Here is a 19,606-nt window from a genome sequence, read left to right as displayed (position 1 = left end):
TTCCTCTTCTGTGTGTAACACAAAGGCCTCTCACTGCAACTGTGTTCTAGGAGATCCATCAAAATGTGGAAAAAAACACCAAATTTCCCCTCTTGTATTTCTTAGCCCATGTCAACCACTGTTACCTGCTGGTTATGTGTCATTCAGCTCATCCCTGATGAGGGGATGCATTCCCCCTTCAGATCTCTGAGACCTCCCATTGTAGAAACCAGCAGATCTCAATTTTGGAAATGAAAGGGTTTTATCACCTGCAGGGAACTCCCTGCAGCAGCACATTCCTCTGCAGCATCACTCCCGCCGGGGCAAAAGGCACAGTCGGCCTTCGAGCCACGGGTACCACTGCACAGAAGCATCATTTTAACATCAGGAACCCAGTTCTTCCCCCTGGCATCACTTTTCTAACAGAGAGCAGCCTCTTGGGTCTGCTCAGGGGCTCTGGACCTGCCAAAAGCTCCCTCACTCCCCTCTTCCTTCCAAGTGTACGGGCCAGGCTTGTGAGGACTCTGCAGGACCCGTCGGGCTGTCACACAGCCACAAAGCATGTGCTGCAAGAGCTGCCACCCGCTCTGAGACACTTCAACACCTTCTGCCAAGGCAGAGGTTAAGATCTCGGGTGCGGAGTCTGCTTGCAGTCTCTTGTTCTCCACATCATGCCACAGCTGGGTCCTGGATCTTGAAACACAGCAACCCAGAGTTTATTTTAGAATAACACATAATTTGATCTAGACACAGAACAACACAGCAGGGCCACCAAGCAGGTCACAGGTGCTGAAGCCACTTCAAGGGTACCAGTACTTCACTTGTTTTTCTGTCCTGGAAAAGCAAAGCTGCCAAGGAGGAACCAGCCACTGCAGAGCAGCCAGGTGCCCAGCAGCTCTCTCAGGAAACCAGCCCAACTGGTGAGTTTCCGAGCCCAGTGAGACTCACTCTTCTCTCCAGACATACATGATCCACTCCAGCAACTGCAGGAGCACCATGAGAAACCCCAAGATGAAACCGTCCCTCAAAGTGAATCTAGGAGGTGAAGAAGCCTGGAGTAGCCAAGCCCATTAAAACTATAATTATCCACACACTAAACAAGGAGCTCTCAGTGATGATGCCCAAAGTACAACATTGTGGACTGAGTGTGAATTCACGTGTAAAAATAAAAGCCTGCTGTGAAATCATCTGCTGCTAACGTACCTTGAAGTTATCTTTAGAAGGTCAGTCTAATGTCTTTGTTAGCTGCTTTAAAATAAATAAATAAGTGCTGAGACAGTAGTCTGGGAGCCTATTTAAAAAGTGATGATCATAAATATGTGACTAATCTGGGTTACGTATAGGCTTTCACAGTTGTCAGCTTCCTGGCATGAAGCTGTACAGCTAAAACTCAACTCTTCCACATTTAAGGTATGGGAATCTGAATTGCCAGTGGCTGTAAAAGGCCACTTGGAGCTCAGTTTTATCCATGTAGAGGTATTGCATGTAGATAGTCCATCCTTCCCCGCACAGTTAAAGAAAAACTATTAGCTATGACGCACAAGTGAAGTGGTCTGGGTTTTTTTTTAAGCTGATTAAAATCAAAGTATACGATGCAAGTGATGTTTCCTCTTTGGCAAGAAAAGGTTCACTTTTTCGCCATCCCTGTAAGCTGGACAGTCCTCAGCAAAAACCACTCCATTAGAACAGCTCCATACAAAGGCTCATCACAGAGAATCCAATTTCTGTCTCAGCAGGGCACCCCACCACTACAGGCAGATACATCCTCCCGTTTTTAATATCTATTTCTGAACACCCTTAAAGGTGATCAAAGCACTTTTCCTCCCATACAGGTGTCCCCCTCCCGCTCCCCCAGGCTAGGTTTATTTCTCAAAAAAATGGACTGTATAAAGACTGAGAAAAAGTTAAACCCAGGCTCTCACAGTCATCCAACACCCCATAGAAACAAGCCAAGCAAAGCCCATCATGGCCTCTAAGGAGCCTGCACGGAGGTGCCACCAGGCAGCAGTACACGCAGCAACACCAGGACATCAGCAGTACAGGTGGCTTCTGGAGCCCCTCAGGCAACCAAGATACCTGGTGCAGCTCTTCTATTAATATATATGCACATATAGATGTTTTGTACAGTAAAGTAATACATCATCACCCTCAACTTCTGAGCCACCAGTGATGGCAGCAGGAATACTCACGATTTGTCTCGTTTGCACACACGTCTCTGAGGGCTGGCTTGCCTTCGGCGAGGGGACAACGACTTACCCCGTGATCTCTCTTTCATTAGAGAATGGGCACTTGAGGGTTTCAGAATCTGTGAAAGATGGGGGAGGGAAGGAGAAGGCGTTCAATAAAGGCAATGATTCACTGAAAATAAAACTAAAGGGCCTCACACAGCAGCGGGGATGGCACACAAAGAGCCTTCAGTCCCTCGGGGCTTATTCAAACCCTACCCAGGTTAAGAGGAACCCAATCATGTGATAGCTGTTCAGGGGACCCCTGCAAAAATTAATTGGTGTCACTAACTCAGTTCCCAGATAAATACTGAATAAAACATCCACAGCCTTCTTCTGAGCTGGCAACAGCAACGCATAAGAAAAACAGCTTCGAGCCTCAGCTGAAGGAAACTCACGCAGCCAAATCACCCTCTCCAGCTTTCTTCTCTGCAAACAGGTGATCGCCTCCCAGACTGCCACTGAACTCTGTGACAGTGGGACTTTTCAGTAGGTGTCCTGTCCATTTGCACACTTGCCTGCCTCTCGCCAGCCCTCCAACCTCAGAAGTCCATCAGCACAACACTCACACTCTTGGCCGTTTTTAAGACCTGATCCTCCGAGGTCAGCCCACTCACAACAGGAGCCCTCTGAACCAAGTGGCTCAAATTCTGAATTAACTCAAGGGCACAGTCAGATGTGGGGCCTTCAGCCTTCCAGGCTTCAGGGCTGTGCTCCCGGCCTTGAGGCATTTAAAAGGACTAGACCCAATGTCACAGCTCAGCACACACACAGAGCTGGTCCCTCTATCAAAAGCAAGTACTAAGTTCAGTAAGTCATCCACCCACGTGGACTTCTTCAACTAGAGCCTGCGTCAGCTGTTCGTTCTCTAGATGGCATTAAAAGTGCATGAATAGAGAAGACGAGGGAAAAAATGCTTCACTACACCTTTAGTCAAGTACATGTGCTCAAGATGCCCATGTTGGCCCCCAAAACTCCTTGGTAGGGCAGGTGAAGTGGCAGCAGGAGATAGGGGCTACGATGCCACTGGCGACACCCACCTCAAGGTCAGGGCGAAGGGGCAGGTGCCTCAGCCAAAAAGGCACGTGGTTGCCACGTAGGAGGCATTCCTCAGCAGGGCAGCGGCTGGGAACCCAGAATAACTTGGACACGATGCTGCATGCCTCTCCACAAGAGCCAGCCCCATACTTAGCAACACACCTGCTCTGCTCCTGCTGCCAGCAGCAGGCTGGAAAGGAACCAGATCTCCTTCCACCGTGACCACAAGCAGCTCCTCGCCCACACCAGCCCCTGAGGCACGGTCAGGGACACCCCTCATCCCCAAGGGCAGCCAAGCTCTCCAGCCCCCTGGCAGCCTGCCCTGTCTGCCCATCATTTCCCCCTGGGCTCTCCAGTCCAACCGGTCAGCAGGGAAGCACCAGCCTATCAGGGATTTGCTTTCCTCACCCTTCCTATGTAACCCACTTTATGATTTAGCTGAGGATGGTGGGCATCGTGTGGCACAGGGCAAGCAACTGCTGGCACAGCTGTCCCATGTCACCCTTTGCAGCTCAGGTGCAAAGAGCAGAGGTACCTACGGCAACCAGGGCACCCACCCCGCCACCTGCAGCCCCAGGTGCACTGCTTCTTCCCAGCCACCTTCTTCTGGCATCCGTGAGAAAAGCAAACTGGTTAACATCTCCTTGATGACCAGGGATGAGTACAGGTTCAAGTGTTTCCCAGGCTGAAGGGCAGATCTTTGAACCAAAAAATAGCTACAAGGGCTTGAAAACACACCAAATCCCTAAGGGATAACAACCGAGACAGATGTAAGCACACCCCCAGCCCACTCAACACCACCTTAATCTCAGACTGGGGTCAGTCTGCCGACATGGAGCAAGACCAATCTCTGCAGGATGGGACACGTCAAACCTCCCTCTGAGTTCACCAGTGCACAGACCTACCTTCATCCTCATGTCCCTGGCAAACTTCTCCAGCTCCTTCCTGACTTCTGTGCGCATCATTTTGGATACATTGAGGACCAGCTGTTTCCACTCAATGGGCTGAAAGCTGTGTGGCTCGTGCGGGACGTATAATCCGATTTTTACTTTTTTGACTGAATGCAAGTACTTCTTATAGGAGTCTTCAAAATCAAAGATGAGGTCGCTCAGAGTTCGGTAGGTTAAAGGCTTGTCCATCAGATCTGATCGTCTGCTCATGCCCAGCGAGCCATAGCGGCCATTGCAGTAAATCCCGAGCACCACGTGATGAAAATAGTTCCCTGAGAAGTGGGTTTTAAAGCTGATGGGGAATCGTTCCACGGAGGGCTGCCCGTTCGTTAAGTATCTGGTGTGCACTGCATCAAGGCAACAACAGCACTGGGAAAGGAGCACGCACAAATACACATATAAGTCATCTTTACCAAGTTTTTTTAACTGCCAGGACAAGTACTTTCTGGCAAACACAAATTGATTCTTCCTGTGCCCCAGAAATAGTCAATGCTGCCAAAGCCCATTTCACTGCTTGGAGAATAAGAAGGAATGGTTCAGGCAGAGAAGGGCCTGACGCTTAACTATGCTTGGGGAGAAAGAAAAAAAACATAATAGTGTTCAAGTGAGCATGCCAGGAGAGAGACCATTAAACCCAAATCTATGGGAATTCTCCCATTTGATACCAACATCAAATTCCCGTGTTCCCAGCGTTTCCCTCCGTTTCACGCTGGAGCTTTGTATAACTCAAGTTATTGATCCTCATTTTCCCACATCTTCAAAACAGTACAAAAAAAATCCAATTTATTCCTGTCTGGGGTGACAGTCTGCCTTTCCATTTGTAAAATGGCCCTCAGCATGGCCATTCCTCAGACAATAATGTTTTTGCACATTACCCTTGTAATGCATTGCTGAGATGAACAAAGTAAAGCTCCCAGGAGGATAATTAATTAGATAAGCAAAGAGACATGGTCAGGAACAAATGCTTTTAAAAAGCAAATGTGTCCTCTGAATCACTGGCTGGCCATTTCAAACACAACACGTGTAGAGGCCGGGGCCAAGCTCCACAGCGGCATAGCAGGTAATCTCAGAGGAGAACTATGTGCGGGTCCAGGTTGATTCCTTGGGAGGCTGCTGGCCTGTGCCAGGGGGAGAACAGACTGAGATTCCCTCACGCAAGCGGGTTTGCGTCAGCACCTACGTCGCACGTGGTTCCCTGCTGCTAATCCCCAGACAGCTGCCAGCCAGCCCGGCTCCATGTGCTGACACCTGCCCTGAGGCCTCCTGGTCCCCAGGACAGCGGGCACCTTTTCCCTCTGCAGCTGTGACCCCCACCCACTCCCAGGGAATGCATGAGGGATGACCAGAAAAGGCTGCAGCAAGATGCTCCAACCGGGGGCTGCTGCAGCCAGAGGCACCTGCCGTAACCTCAGAGCCACCCACAGAGGCAGACACGGTCAAGGTGGTTGGTCAGGGCAGTGTGACCACAAAATACACCAGCCCGAGGGACAGCACTGCCAGGGCAGCATCAGGGCAGCTTGAAGAATGGAAGAGCAGGGTCAGTCCCCACGGGAGCTGCGGGGATCGGCTCAGACCAGGGTCCTGCTCTGGGAATCTCCAGAATTCCCTTCTCCCCCCACCCTCCACCCAAAAAGGAGGTCTTGAACAGCAGTGAAACAAGAGCCACCGCATAGCTGAGATGCCCAGGGATGTTACTGCGGCTGACCTTCCTCCCCTGTCTGCATAGCACGGCTGACTGACAGCTGCTGGGAAACTGAGAACACAGAAAACCTTTGTACCTATACAGTAAAACACAATTTGAGCTCAGTTCCGGTTCTGCTCACTCTGACACTCCAGCTCACCTCCAGCGCAACTCCCTGGGGTGCTGAACCCCGGCCTGCGCTCTGCATCTCACATCTTCTCTCTACAGGGATGCGTGCAAAGCGCCCAGCAGCTCTCATCTGTCTCTAAAGAATTTTTTCAAGGGGATATTTCACCTACTTGACGCTTGTCGAATTTCATATTTTCAGACTTTTGCTCTCCAAGTGAACACAGGAACTCACTACTAAGCAATGTGAGACCTGCCCAGAATCTGAGGTCGACAGCAAGGAGTTAAACCTCTGTAAGGAGTTAAATCTCTGCACAAAAAAATGCAAGAAAAATACATTGGCAAAAATATTTCGGAACAGCCACAGGGAAGCTTTTCAGTTCAACGTCAAACATATTTACTTGTGTTCAGTACTAGATGTCATCAGCTTTAGCAGCCTGGAGAAAATGTATTAGAGAGTATAGGAACGGACAACACCATAGGCCCAGCTCCCGGTGCACTTCAGCATCTGCACAACAGCGAGTCTGGACAAGCACGCAAAGCAGAGAGAAGACCTCCCCACCACACACAAAACCCCTCGCCTGGGCCAGGCTGCGCACACCCACCTCTGCCCCACCACCGCCAAACACAAACACCCTGCAGCAACCGTCAAAGCTCACCCTGACATCAGCTACGCCGACACGGAACAGAAACAGCTCTCTTGTCTTCGGTGGTCTCGCTGGACCACTGTTGCATTAGGACTAGCTTACTCAAGAAAAAAACCTGCACCATTGGCAGAATTAAAGATTATAAATACACTGCAAAGTCAGAATGGGGCCCAGCGCCATTATATCAACTGGAAAACTCAGCCCACAGTCACCTCATTTAAAAGGTCACCTTGCTCCAGGCCTTAAAAGGAGCATCCTGTGTACATCAAAGTCATGTTCCAGTGATTTGTGGCCTCCAGACAGATTCTTGCAGAAGCCCATTGTATTTATCATTCTGTATAACTGAAAAGCAGGATCTTTTATTAACACCTATGAGGCTTTCAAACATTGCCACTATTTTTCCCCCTCATTATGAAAGGGTTTTCTCTCTGCTCCCTGAGTGCCTTCCTATTAAGTCTACACAAAGGTTTGGTGGCCACCTGCCACACATACACACTTCTGCCATGAGGTCTCAGAGAAGTTGCAATTTAATCTCATTAAATACTAGGCAGGAGTAAAGAATCTTTTGAGGACAAAATTACCCACCATCAAACAACCCAGCAACAACCACTGTGGAAATTAACCTTTAGATACAGGTTGCCTCTGCTGAGTGACTCATTAATGAGAGTCTCCACCCAAGATGAAATACACAGCAAACAGGCTGGAAAGGCACATCAGATCTTCCCCTCTGTCCATGCATCATTATTATTTCTTTTCCTTTTGCTCTGCCCAAGGAGAGCTGTATTGTGGCAAACAAAAGGCAATGACACAGCAATGCCACAGCTGTAATCACACTTTTGAGCTGGGACTGTAACCACAGGATGTGGAGTCAGGGAGTAAATTATGTGCCACAATACAGAAGCAGCACAGAGCAGGAGAGGGCAAAAGCAGCTGTAACAAAAGCTCAGTGGCTTCCTGGTCCCAGGTCTTTGTGTAAACCAAAGCAGCAGAAAAACAGTACTGAGGGATGCTGATCTCCTTGGAGATCCCATGAGATGGACGCAGTCTGGAGCACAAGTCTGATGAGGAGCAGCTGTGGGAGCTGGGGCTGTTCAGCCTGGAGAAAAGGAGGCTGAGGGGAAACCTTATCGCTGTCTGCAACTACCTGAAAGGAGGTTGGAGCATGGAGGGGGTTGGTGACCTCTCCCAAGTAGCAAGTGACAGGACAAGAGGAAATGGCCTCAAGTTGTGCCAGGGGAGGTTTACATTGGATATTAGGTAAAATTTCTTCATGGAAAGGGTCGCCAGGCATTGGAACAGGCTGCCCAGGGAAATGGTGGAGTCACCATCCCTGGAGGCATTTAAAAGGTGCATAGATGAGGTTCTTAGGGACTTTTTTTAGTGACAGTGTTAGTTTAATGGTTGGACTCCAGGATCTTAAAGGGATTTCCCAAGCAAACTGATTCTATGATTCTAATCTGGCTGGCCACCTCTTGCCCCAACATCCTTCTTCCTCCCCCACACCCAGGAAATGCACAAGGACAAGGGTCTCAAAGGAATGGGTTGGTACAGCAAGTCCCCATCCCTCTGAGACTCCCAAACCCTCCCCACAGACACACTACTGACAGACAGGGCTGCGTGTATTAGGCAACTGATGAATTCTGCTCTTGTACCCCAGGAGGCTGATTTCGAAAGAAACAGGTTTGGGTCAAAGGAGAGAGTGAAGAAGAACTAGGCTCAAAACAGAGAACATGCTTTGAGCGTGACAAGCCACTGGAGTAAACCAATCTGGCTCAATTAACAAGTGGGCTTTCTTGAGCACATCAGGACTGCTAGCAGCCTGTAGAAAGGGCCAGATTTCCCATGCCAGTACACAGCTCCTACAGATCTGCAAGCTGACACAAACACACCATCCCCTGAACCACTGGTTGTTGTTCTTCCCACAGTCCCATTGCCCGCACAACCCAGGCTCACGCACAACCTAGCACGGGTACTTGGAGACATTCGGATCCCAGACTCAAACACAAGCAACACTTGGGACACAAAACCTGCTCTCTGGCCACCACCTGGACCTTCCTGGGCACTGGGGCAAACGAGGAGCAGCAGCCTTAGTTCAAACAAAATGGGGAGAATTAGTTAAGGTGCTAGCTGAGTCAAGCCCTTAGTTTAAAAACTCTGGAGCAGAAAGTGTCTGGATGTGTTTTCTTTGAATTTGCACACTCACACAATGACTTTAAAAATGCCATTCTGTGGTTGTGTTTTTGTTTTGTTTTCCACTGGTGAACTCTAATATCAAAAATGTCCCACAGAGATGTCCCAGCATCTTTCCTGCCAGTACAGACCCTTCCCGGCACAGGTGTCTTGACTGCAGAGCACAGAGCAGTTCCCAGCAAGGAGACTTGAAGCCCTTCAGTTTGTTTATTTGCCAACAGCAACTTCTAGAAAAAATGTTCTTGCCTCTTTTTTTTTTTTAATTATTATTAATAAACAGAGCAGGATCTTTCCATGTGCCAGCACTGTGACTCTGCTCCTCAAATATTTCAGCAAACAGGTCTTTGCAGCTGATAGTACACACCAGAGAGCAGCTGTCTCCCCATGGCTAGCTGAGCTTGGGCTATTTGCCACCAGTTTTCCCACCACCGCGAGGAACCGCAGTCACCTGTACAGGAGGTGAGGGGACAGGCTGCAAGGGTCTCAGCCTACCCGCATCTAAACCCAAGTTTAGCTGGGAAAAAAACCTGGTGCCTTTGCCAAGCTGACAGGCAGCGACTGTGCCAGGGGCGTGTTAGCGGCAGGTGAGGGGACAAGCGTGTCCCTGCCCCATGCGCCCTCCCTGCCGCACCAACAGGGAGCCAGACCCACAGAGACCCCAGGGCAGGGCATGCAGGGGAGACCCTCCCTCCTCCTCAGAGCCCTGAGGAAAAGCCCAAACCTAAGGCAGTGCATCGAGGCCCAGCAGAGCCCACAGCAGCTTGAGACAAACCAAGACACACTCAGGTTTTAGCGACAAGTGCCAGAATCAATTATTTGACCAGACCAGCCCGCTAATGCTGACAGCCAAGTGGGTCTAAGCACCCGGTTGTCCTAGGTGCCCAGATTCACAAGTGCTTTTCCTCCAGCTGCAGGAAGACGCAGCATCACACCTGACACCTTCTGGTGTCTCCGCTGCAAGTCCCGCTCTGCCTTGCAAACCAAAGACAAAAAAAGGGAAAGCCAGATGAACCCAATATTGAACAAATGAATGCCCATTGCATCACTTGTGCTAATCAATTTGTTATTTATTAGTTTGAAATTCTCCCTTATTAAACTCAGATAAGAGAACGCTGCAGCACTTCATGTCTTAGAGCCCAGCAAGGGTATTTTTTTCCTCAAGTCCAGTTGATATGAGCAAGGAAAGTCACAGGGTGACTGGCCCACTCCTCTCCTGCTGGTCGCAAGGGCTGGCACCCCGAGCCATGGTGACAGGCTGTGCCCCAGGGCATGAGCACGCTGCAGGGGAGGAGAGCAGGCTGAAAGGAGTCAGGAGGCAGCTTTATTTACACTAGCAAGGCTGAAGCCCCTAGCTCAGAGTGAGGAGGTAGAGCAGGAGGAAAATAAACCTCATGCTTCAAAACCATCAGATAAGGCTTCAGTAAAAACAGAAGAGGTAATTTTCTGAACAACCAAGCAACTGCTTGCAACGTCTGGTACCTCTGGCCACCAGCAGTAAACACTGGGAGAAGTTTCCAACCACAGCCTGGAGTCAGACGGCATTTTCCACAGGCTCCAGATCCCAGGTCTGGGACTGCTTACTGGGAGGCTGAGTACTACTGAGCCCACATCTGGATGCCATCTGCACAGAGAGCCCAAGTTCCCCCTGGCAGCTCCAGTGTCCACAAGGAACGTCTCAACCAGCTGGCTCAGCCTCCCAAAGCGGGACTGCCAGGCCAGCATCGCTCAATTTGTTCTCCAGTGCCCAGCTGCAGGCTGAGATGACTAGCTTAAGATTAGATCGTGACAACAGAAGCAATTAAAAGCTGTCTCCCAGCTCTTTGCAGCTACCAGAAAGGCTGTAGATATTGAGCAGGACCCTCCTTGTCCATATTTCAGTTAGTGAGTGGGTCAAGCTGTGGACATGCCCACAGGAGGCAAAGAAGGGCACTGCAGGTACATCAATGTCCTGCAATGGCTGCGGGAAGAAACTCTCTCCCTTACTGAAAACACTCGCAGCCCAGGGATGTCTCTGCGAGGCAGGATAAGCAGGACGGGCCCAGGTCTCCAGACACCATAACCATCCACTGATTAAATGCACAGAAGGCATAGTGCAGAAGCTGTTAAATCATTTCCCCCTTGTTGTAGGGAAATAGGAAATTAGGATTTTAGGCCTGTATCAGTGTTATAAGCTGTGCTGCTAAGGCTGAAAGTCTCAGCTTGTCTCCTGTACAGCCCTCACCCAGAACCACGAGCGTGGTTACCTCATACTTGCTTTGTACCCTTAGTTAAGACATTGATAAATGCTATTCTTAGGTTTGCTGATTTCCATGCTAGACTGATGAACTATGGATAACAAATGAGACAGGTAGAACTTCAAAGCTAGCCCTGCGACCCGAGGACCTTTCGTTCGGTACTTGCCGTAGTGGAACATGAAGGAAGAAGTGGAACCTGCAGACCATTGGGATGGAAGGAACCTGAGGACATTGTGAATATTTAGAAAATTTCCACTAGACAGTGATAGACAGTGATAAATTTTGCTTAGTTGCATAATACCTGTTAGAACCCTATATAATGACTAGCTGTATGATTGTTACTCTCTGAGGAGGTGACCCAATGCTGCTGTTCCTGCGAATCTTCTACAATAAATACTGCTCAGAGTAACCCACAAGAGTTTGAGTCTCTATCCAGCACCACCTACTACCTTTTTCAGTTGGCACCCCCCAGATGGGACTCTGCAGCACAAACTGAAACAACGGGACCTGGCCAGGGACAGGTGAGTTTGAGTCTCTCCTGTTCTCCCAATTCGTTTATTTTCTTTATATTTTTTTAGAGTTCAAGTCTCTAAATATATTTACAAGGATGGGGGCTGGACCCTCAGTTCCTAAAAATACGCCTCTTGCTGAAATGATTTCAAATTGGGGAAGGTTGTCAGGAACGGCAGGGTTGCACATAAAAAGATTAATCGCCCTCTGCCAAGATGATTGGCCTTTTATAAGCAGAGTGGCTGGGGCTTCCCCTGATGATCGGTGGCCGATTTATGGCTCATTTGAAGAAACTAAATTGCAGTCTCTCCGTAAAATCCTGGAGGACCGCCAGCCCCAACAAATGGACTATTTGTATTTGTGGTTTGATTATGCTGATATACGAAAACGAAAGCAACTCCAGAAGAGCATGAATAAACACCAATTGCTTGCTTATCTGGATGATGAAATAAGTGACAATTCTAAGTCCAAACCTGATTCACCTGCAGGTATTTTCCCCATGAATTTATCCTACGTGGCTAATCCTAGAGCTGGTCGTCATAATGCTGGCAACCAGCTCCCCCTTCTCAGGGTAACTACACATTACCCCTGGAAACCAGGTGATCTTTTACTCTGGTATAATAAAATGCCGCGACTCCGCGATGACGTGGAGCGGTGCTCTAAAATAATTCGAATTATTGCCCGAGGTTACTCTCCCAGCTGGAATGATATGCAAACACTTTTGTCTGAATTATTTACACATGAGGAGAAACAAAAGATCCTGGCTAAAGATAAAGAATTGGCTGAACAGACACAGGGACGTAAACCCTGGCCGGAACAAGATCCAAATTGGAATTTAGATGAGGAGGACCAAAAAGCTATTTAGTTGCAATTGATAATCTGATTGAAGCAATTCGAAAGTGTGACGAAAAAGTGACTAATTGGTCAAAAGTTACAGAGTGCCAACAGGCTCCTGATGAAAACCCAGGAGACTTTTGGTACCGCTTAAGAAAAGCTTTAATACAGTATGGAGGAATGACAGAAGATGATTTTCAAGAACCACTGGCTATTAGCATTTTTGTCAATCAGTCAGCCCCTGATATTCAAAAGCATTTTCAAAAACATACGCCTGGCTGGCAAGCAGAGAATTTGCAAAAAGTTCTCTCTGTTGCTAATTTTGTGTATAACAGCCGTAGAGAAGAGCAACAACGTAAGCTACAATTAGAAAGGGAGGCTGAGCGCCTTCGGCAGGAGAAAGAACGTGAGGTCGAACGTAGACGGTATCGGAGAGAAAGACAGGAAGATATGAACTTATTAGCTGTAGCTATAGCTCAGGGGGTTTGCGCAGCTTGGGGACGTGGATATCCCCGAGGAATACGAGGTTTCCCTCGGGGATGGGGATTCCTCGGAAGAGGCATCAGAATGGGAAGTTCTTTCCCACCTATGGGGAATTCTTTCCCAACTACAAGCCCTGCTGTTACCAGCCCTACAAATGACGCAATGCAATTAACCTGTTTTTGGTGTGGTAATTTAGGACATATGCAACGTGAATGCCCGTTGCGATCCCAGTATCAACCGGGAGCTACTCCACCTGCACCTGCTGCTGCTGGTAATCCATTTGGAGCTCCTTCTGCTCCACCACCCCCGTATCATCGTAGCTACTCTCAGTAAGCATTGTATAATCGTATAATGGCTTTAGAAATTTCACCTACAGGCCATGTTTTAGCTGATGTTAATGGAAAACCTGTTTCTTTCTTAGTAGACACTGGAGCTACTCTCTCTTTGCCTAATTTTGATGTGCCACAAATGTCTCAGGAAATGATTGCAATCAAGGGTGTTACAGGCTCTGTGCTTAACCATGCTCTCTCTAAACTGCTTCCTGTTACTTTAGGCGATAAAGTTACATGGGCTTGCTTTATTGTTGCACCGGGGGCACCGACTTCTTTGCTGGGACGGGATCTTCTACAAGAATTTGGCACTCAATTAACCTATGGTAAAGATAAAGCTAAATTAATTTTTGTTGGAAGTGTTTTTACTCTAGATCATACTCTGAAGAAGGAAGTGGCCATTCCGTGGGAATTGCGGAATGTCCCTTCTGGACTTTGGAGTTGTACAACTAAAGATATTGGTCTTTTGAAGTCTGCGCTACCGGTTGTTATTAAAACTGAAGGAGGCCCTCCTCCTGCTATTAAGCAGTATCCAATACCAGCTGTTGCATTACCGAGTTTGCGAAAACAAATTCAAACCTTTCTCGATGAAGGCATTCTAAAACCTGTTATGAGTCCATCTAACACCCCAATTCTTCCAGTTAGTAAAAATTGACTGGATGAGGATGGAGGTCCTGAGTACCGCTTTGTACAAGATTTACGGGCTATCAACGATTATGTTGAAGCCCCACACCCAGTTGTACCAGATCCAAGTTTAATTTTAACCGAGATGCCATCTTGGGCGCACTGGTACACTGTTTTAGATCTGACAGGAGCTTTCTTTAGCATACCTGTAGCAGAAGAAAGCCAACCTTTGTTTGCCTTCACCTGGGAAGGTCGCCAATTGACTTGGACTCGGCTCCCTCAAGGCTTCACTGCTTCTCCTACCTTGTTTTTGCAAATTCTTAAATATGATCTCCAAGATATTGAGTTGCCAAACAAGTCTGCCCTGATTCAATATGTTGATGATTTACTTGTTGCTGGCCGAACTCGAGAGGCCTGCGCAATTGACACAGAGCACCTTTGCATTCGACTGTATCATAAGGGTCATCATGCCTCACTAGCCAAATTACAATTCTGTGAACCAGAGGTAAAATACCTGGGCTTTGTTTTAGCAGGAGGAGTTCGAAAGATTAACCCCGACAGAATCAATACTATTCTTCAAATTACACCACCTGTTACTAAAAAACAAATGAGAGTTTTTCTTGGCCAAGCTGGGTTCTGTCGACCATGGATTTTAGGGTTTAGTGAACTAGCTAGACCACTTATTGAAACTACAAAGGACAAAGCTCCAGAGCCAATTGTCTGGACGCCAGAACTAACCGATGCTTTTGCATCTTTAAAGCAAGCCTTAGTCACAGCCCCAGCTTTAGGCCTGCCAAATTACTCTAAACCTTTCACTTTGTATGCTACCGAGAAGGGTGGTATTGCAAAGGGGGTCCTAGTACAACCTCATGGACCCTATGAAAAACCTATGGGTTATTACTCAGTCGCTCTTGACCCAGTTATTAAAGGGTCACCACATTGCCTTAGATCAGTAGCAGCAGCTGTGGAGTTAGTGGAAAAAGTTTGCCCACTTGTTCTGGGTCACAAATTGATTGTTGCTGTGCCTCATGAAGTTGAACTTTTACTAACCCGATATGCTACCAAGTCTCTCTCACCGCAACGCACACATCGATATGACACCATCCTGTTACTGACTGATAATATCTCTTTAAAATGGTCAAAACCCTTAAACCCATCTACCCTTCTACCTGAGGTGCACCTTTCCAATGACCCATACGACTGTGTGCAATTTGTCACCACTTATTCTAAAACCAGAGAAGATTTGCAAGATGTTCCCCTCGCCCACCCTGACCTTAACCTGTTCACAGATATATCAAGTTATTATCTGCAAGGTAAGCGTTTTACTGGTTTTGCTGTTGCCACCGAAAATCGCGTACTTCTTGCTGAACCTCTCTCTCCAGCGCTTGGAGCACAAGCCGCAGAACTAATTGCCTTGACTCGTGCTGTGACCTTTGCTAAAGGTCTCCAAGTTAATATCTATACAGACTCTAAGTACGCTTTTGGCATTTGTCATTCTGTTGGCGCACTTTGGAAGGAACGCGTTTTTTTGACCTCCGCCGGCCGTACTACTGCTCATGGACAATTAATTCATGATTTGCTGCTTGCTATCCAGGAACCACGAGAAATTGCTGTTATTTACATTCCTGCTCATACTAAACGCCTCGATTCTTTTGCTCATGGCAACCCCTCAGCCAACTCCGCGGCGAGAGCGGCGGCAGTCCACGATGTCTCTCCTGCTACCCCTGTGGTTGCTACTCTTCCTCCTTTTCCCGTTGGTCCTGCCCTTTATGATGAATCAGATGAAGAAGAGCTCAACAAATGGAAACGCTGGGAAGCAACGCAACAGGACGGTATTTGGAAACTAGGTAATAAACCCTTATTGCCTACGAGGTATGTTCTTCCTCTAACTCGCTGGATTCACGATCGTACTCATGGGGGCCCTGAAGCTGTAGCCTCTAAAATCCAACAGTTGTGGGCAGCGCCTGGAGTTTACAGTGCTGCAAAATGCCTGACTGACTCTTGTACTCTTTGCAAGAAATATGGGTCACAAAGGTCACAACAGTCCCTGGCAAGCGGCCGCCTGCTTACTTTCCTTGCCAGAAATTGCAAATTGATTTTGCAGAACTCCCCCCTTCTATGGGGTATAAGTACATTCTTGTTATTGTTGATCAACCTTTCGCACCGGGTGGAAGCCTTTCCGACTCGCAAGAACGACTCGAAAATCGTGGTTAAGACCCTGCTTCGCGATAACATTCCAAGGTATGGCATCCCTGAAATTATTGATTCTGATAGGGGACCGCACTTTACTGCTGCTGTTCTAATGCAAGTTTATGTTGCTCTTGATATACAGGCTGCTTTTCACACGCCCTACCATCCACAATCTTCCGGACAGGTGGAGCGGATGAATCGCACTATTAAAGATCATTTAGCAAAAGTCACTGCAGACACAGGCCTCAAATGGTGGTTTATCCCTGGATTAGGTGTTAGCGAATTAGAAAAAGCTATTCTAAATGTTCCTGGTGAAGTCGAAAAACTAGCTAATGCTACTGCACATGGATTGCTGTTAGTACAAAATGAATTGCGTAACCTCAGATTGTTTTGCAGAATCGAATGGCTTTAGACATCCTGTTAGCTTCACAAGGAGGTGTTTGTACCATGCTGAACTCTAGCTGCTGTATGTATATCGATCAGAGTAAGCAATTGATTACTGAAGTAGATAAAATCTGGGAAGTTAGTCATGTTATGCAGCGAATTCAAGGAGATGATGTTAACTGGGGTGTTGCAGACCTGTGGCAATGGATGACTTCCTGGTTTCCTGATCTCCGAACGTTAGTGAAGAAGATTTTGATTATTGTCATTGTAATTGCCATTGTGATCATTTTTGTCTTGATTCAATGTATGCCAATGTTCTGTAATTGTTGTTGTAATCTCTTGAATCAACAGAAGCTTTATTATCGTTATCAGTAAATTGGGAAATTTTAAAGAGAAAATGGGGGACTGTTGTAGGGAAATAGGAAATTAGGATTTTAGGCCTATATCAGTGTTATAAGCTGTGCTGCTAAGGCTGAAAGTCTCAGCTTGTCTCCTGTACAGCCCTCACCCAGAACCGCGAGCGTGGTTACCTTATGCTTGCTTTGTACCCTTAGTTAAGACATTGATAAATGCTATTCTTAGGTTTGCTGATTTCCGTGCTAGACTGATGAACTATGGATAACAAATGAGACAGGTAGAACTTCAAAGCTAGCCCTGCGACCCGAGGACCTTTCGTTCGGTACTTGCCGTAGTGGAACATGAAGGAAGAAGTGGAACCTGCAGACCATTGGGATGGAAGGAACCTGAGGACATTGTGAATATTTAGAAAATTTCCACTACACAGTGATAGACAGTGATAAATTTTGCTTAGCTGCATAATACCTCTTTGAACCCTATATAATGACTAGCTGTATTGCTGTATGATTGTCACTCTCTGAGAAGGCGACTCAACGCTGCTGTTCCTGCGAATTTTCTACAATAAATACTGCTCAGAGTAACCCACAAGAGTTTGAGTCTCTATCCAGCACCACCTACTACCTTTTTCACCCCTCCTGAGGCACTTGTGCTCTCATCTTCCTCATTTAATGATATTATTGGACGGGGGGAGGTCTAATACAGTGCACGGGTCTGACCGTCACCTCACATGAACTGAGGAAGGCACGCTGAAGGCAACAGGAGCGATGTTCATTCAACACAGACACGCTCTACAACGCTCCCTGAGGATGGATGCACTGTGCCGCTTCCCGCTCCCCCTCCAATATTTTGCTCTCTTCATTTTAATCAAGTGAATACAGCACAGATAAAATTCCCTTGGCACTTTTTGGTTTATTATTCCCTTCCTTGAGAATAAATCATTTCCATCGTTGCTCAGAAAGAATGGGCTGAAGGCCCCATTACTCAGCTGATTCACAACTGAGCTGAGAAAAGCCCTGGGGAAGACAGCAGGAGGAATGCCTCTGGATAGGCAGACCGTGTCAGCAGAGAGATATGAAGCCAGTTCAGACAGCTACACAACGAAGAGGAGCCATGCAGATTGCTGCAAATTAACATTGGAAGATCTATACGAGCTTTCAGTCATCTCACAGCAGCTGCTCCCTCAGTGTGTGCAGACAGGGTAGCTCAGTATTTTAACTCATTGCCCTATAAAAACGCTTCAAGATCCAGTGTGAAGGCAATTTATGCAAAACTTAATTCTGCACCAAGAGGGATTACAGAACCATTTACATAGGAAGTCGCATAGTGAAAGGCAATTGCACGAGCCAGCAAGCAGCTCAATTAAAACGACATCTTGCTAAGCTGCTCCGCGCAACTCGGCCTCTCAATGGAGGCTCACGCCGAGGGTGCGCCGTAGTGGGCTATGTGTGCTCTTTTCGGTAACCAAGCAACACAGCAAAGCCTGCCAGCGCACAAATTACAAGCAGTACCTTATTTGCAGAGACAGCAAAGGGACGCAGAGGTTAACACACACATGCAGGGATGCTCAGCTCAGGCGTACGTGAAGACATTATTTTGACGGGGAGGGTAAGCGTGTCTCTTATCTGGTAACCGCCTGACCTTGGAAAGCAAGTCCAGCTGCTGGCCTCACCATGGCCACAGCCAGAGGGCAATGCAATGCTGAAGATCAAAATCTCACAGCTGACAGAAGGAAAAACAAAAGAACAAAAAAACCCAAACACACCAAAACAGCAAACTTCCTCTGTGCTGTTACAAACATGCCTCCCAAAACCCACATGGTGCACACATAGGTTCTCCGCGGACACAGGCTTCATAGTGGCCACTTTCAAAGCACACATATTCAGATGGCCCATCCACTCACTACCACTGCAGTCTTTGTGTAACTACACCTGGGAAAAATACTGAGGTTTTATATTGCATGCATCTGTTACTGGACCACCACCCCAGCAGACAGCCTGTTTTCCCACAGGAGACTTCCAAGAGAGCAAGCAGAAGCTGTAGGAAGACAGGCCTGTCTCATACCCTCCCCTGCCTAAGCCTTCTCACAAGGTAATCTCAATTTAAATGAAAATGTTTTCCAAAAACTTTTTTTTTTAATATTGCAACTGAGAACAGAAAGATTCATCCAAACCTTAAAAGTCCAATGAAACTTCAGATGGCACCAAATAGTATAAACCATAGCTTTCAAATATTTTGCTTCCCCTCTGGTTCAAAAAAGAAAAAGAAGTCAGGTTTGAGGCAAGCAGGAAACAAAACAAAACAAAACAGAACTTTTTCCAAATGAAAATAAAACAGTCCAAACTTTCTGTCACCATGAATACTTGTAGGTTATCTTTGTCATCTGTACACCACACCTCTGTTCGTGTGGTGTGTGGAATAATCAGCTCAGTGCTAGAAATATGGCACTGGAAGCCACACTGACACTGCAGAGCAGCATCAACTCCACCTGGGGATTATCTCCCCCATCCCTTTCCTTCCTAAGTAGCTTGGAACACAACTTTGACACATGTGCAAGCACAACAGATGCAGTGACATAATTTCTGTTTCTGGGAGGGCATCAGTTTGAGTCCCTTGCTGACAGGAAGCCCCCAGGACCCCCATCACTCCAGCTGCATGCAGACCCTGCCAGTATTTCCAGGGGAAGCCCCATCAGCCAGAGCCACTTTCACACTCTGACCTGAAGCCCATTGCTGGCACACGGAGAGCCGAGTGCAGCTGCAAGCAGCACCCAGTGCGCACCACAGAGCTCCTGGCACAGCAGGGACCGCATCCAGCATCCAGCCTCA

General features: G+C 47.5%; 1 protein-coding gene across 1 annotated transcript in view; it reads right to left on the bottom strand.

The window, feature by feature from the left end:
* VASH2 (vasohibin 2) overlaps window positions 1-19,606 on the bottom strand; it is a gene marked incomplete at both ends in the record, with an annotated part of 41,709 nt that overhangs the window by 3,913 nt on the left and 18,190 nt on the right. Inside the window, 2 exons of the mRNA XM_080342446.1 lie at window positions 2,169-2,284; window positions 4,148-4,529. Coding sequence (XP_080198572.1) covers window positions 2,169-2,284; window positions 4,148-4,529 — 498 coding nt within the window. The remainder of the gene's footprint in view (window positions 1-2,168; window positions 2,285-4,147; window positions 4,530-19,606) is intronic.

The sequence above is a fragment of the Nesoenas mayeri genome (genome assembly GCF_963082525.1).
Source record: "Nesoenas mayeri genome assembly, chromosome: 3".
In the NCBI taxonomy this organism is placed as follows: domain Eukaryota; kingdom Metazoa; phylum Chordata; class Aves; order Columbiformes; family Columbidae; genus Nesoenas; species Nesoenas mayeri.
This window is presented reverse-complemented; position numbering and strand designations above follow the sequence as displayed.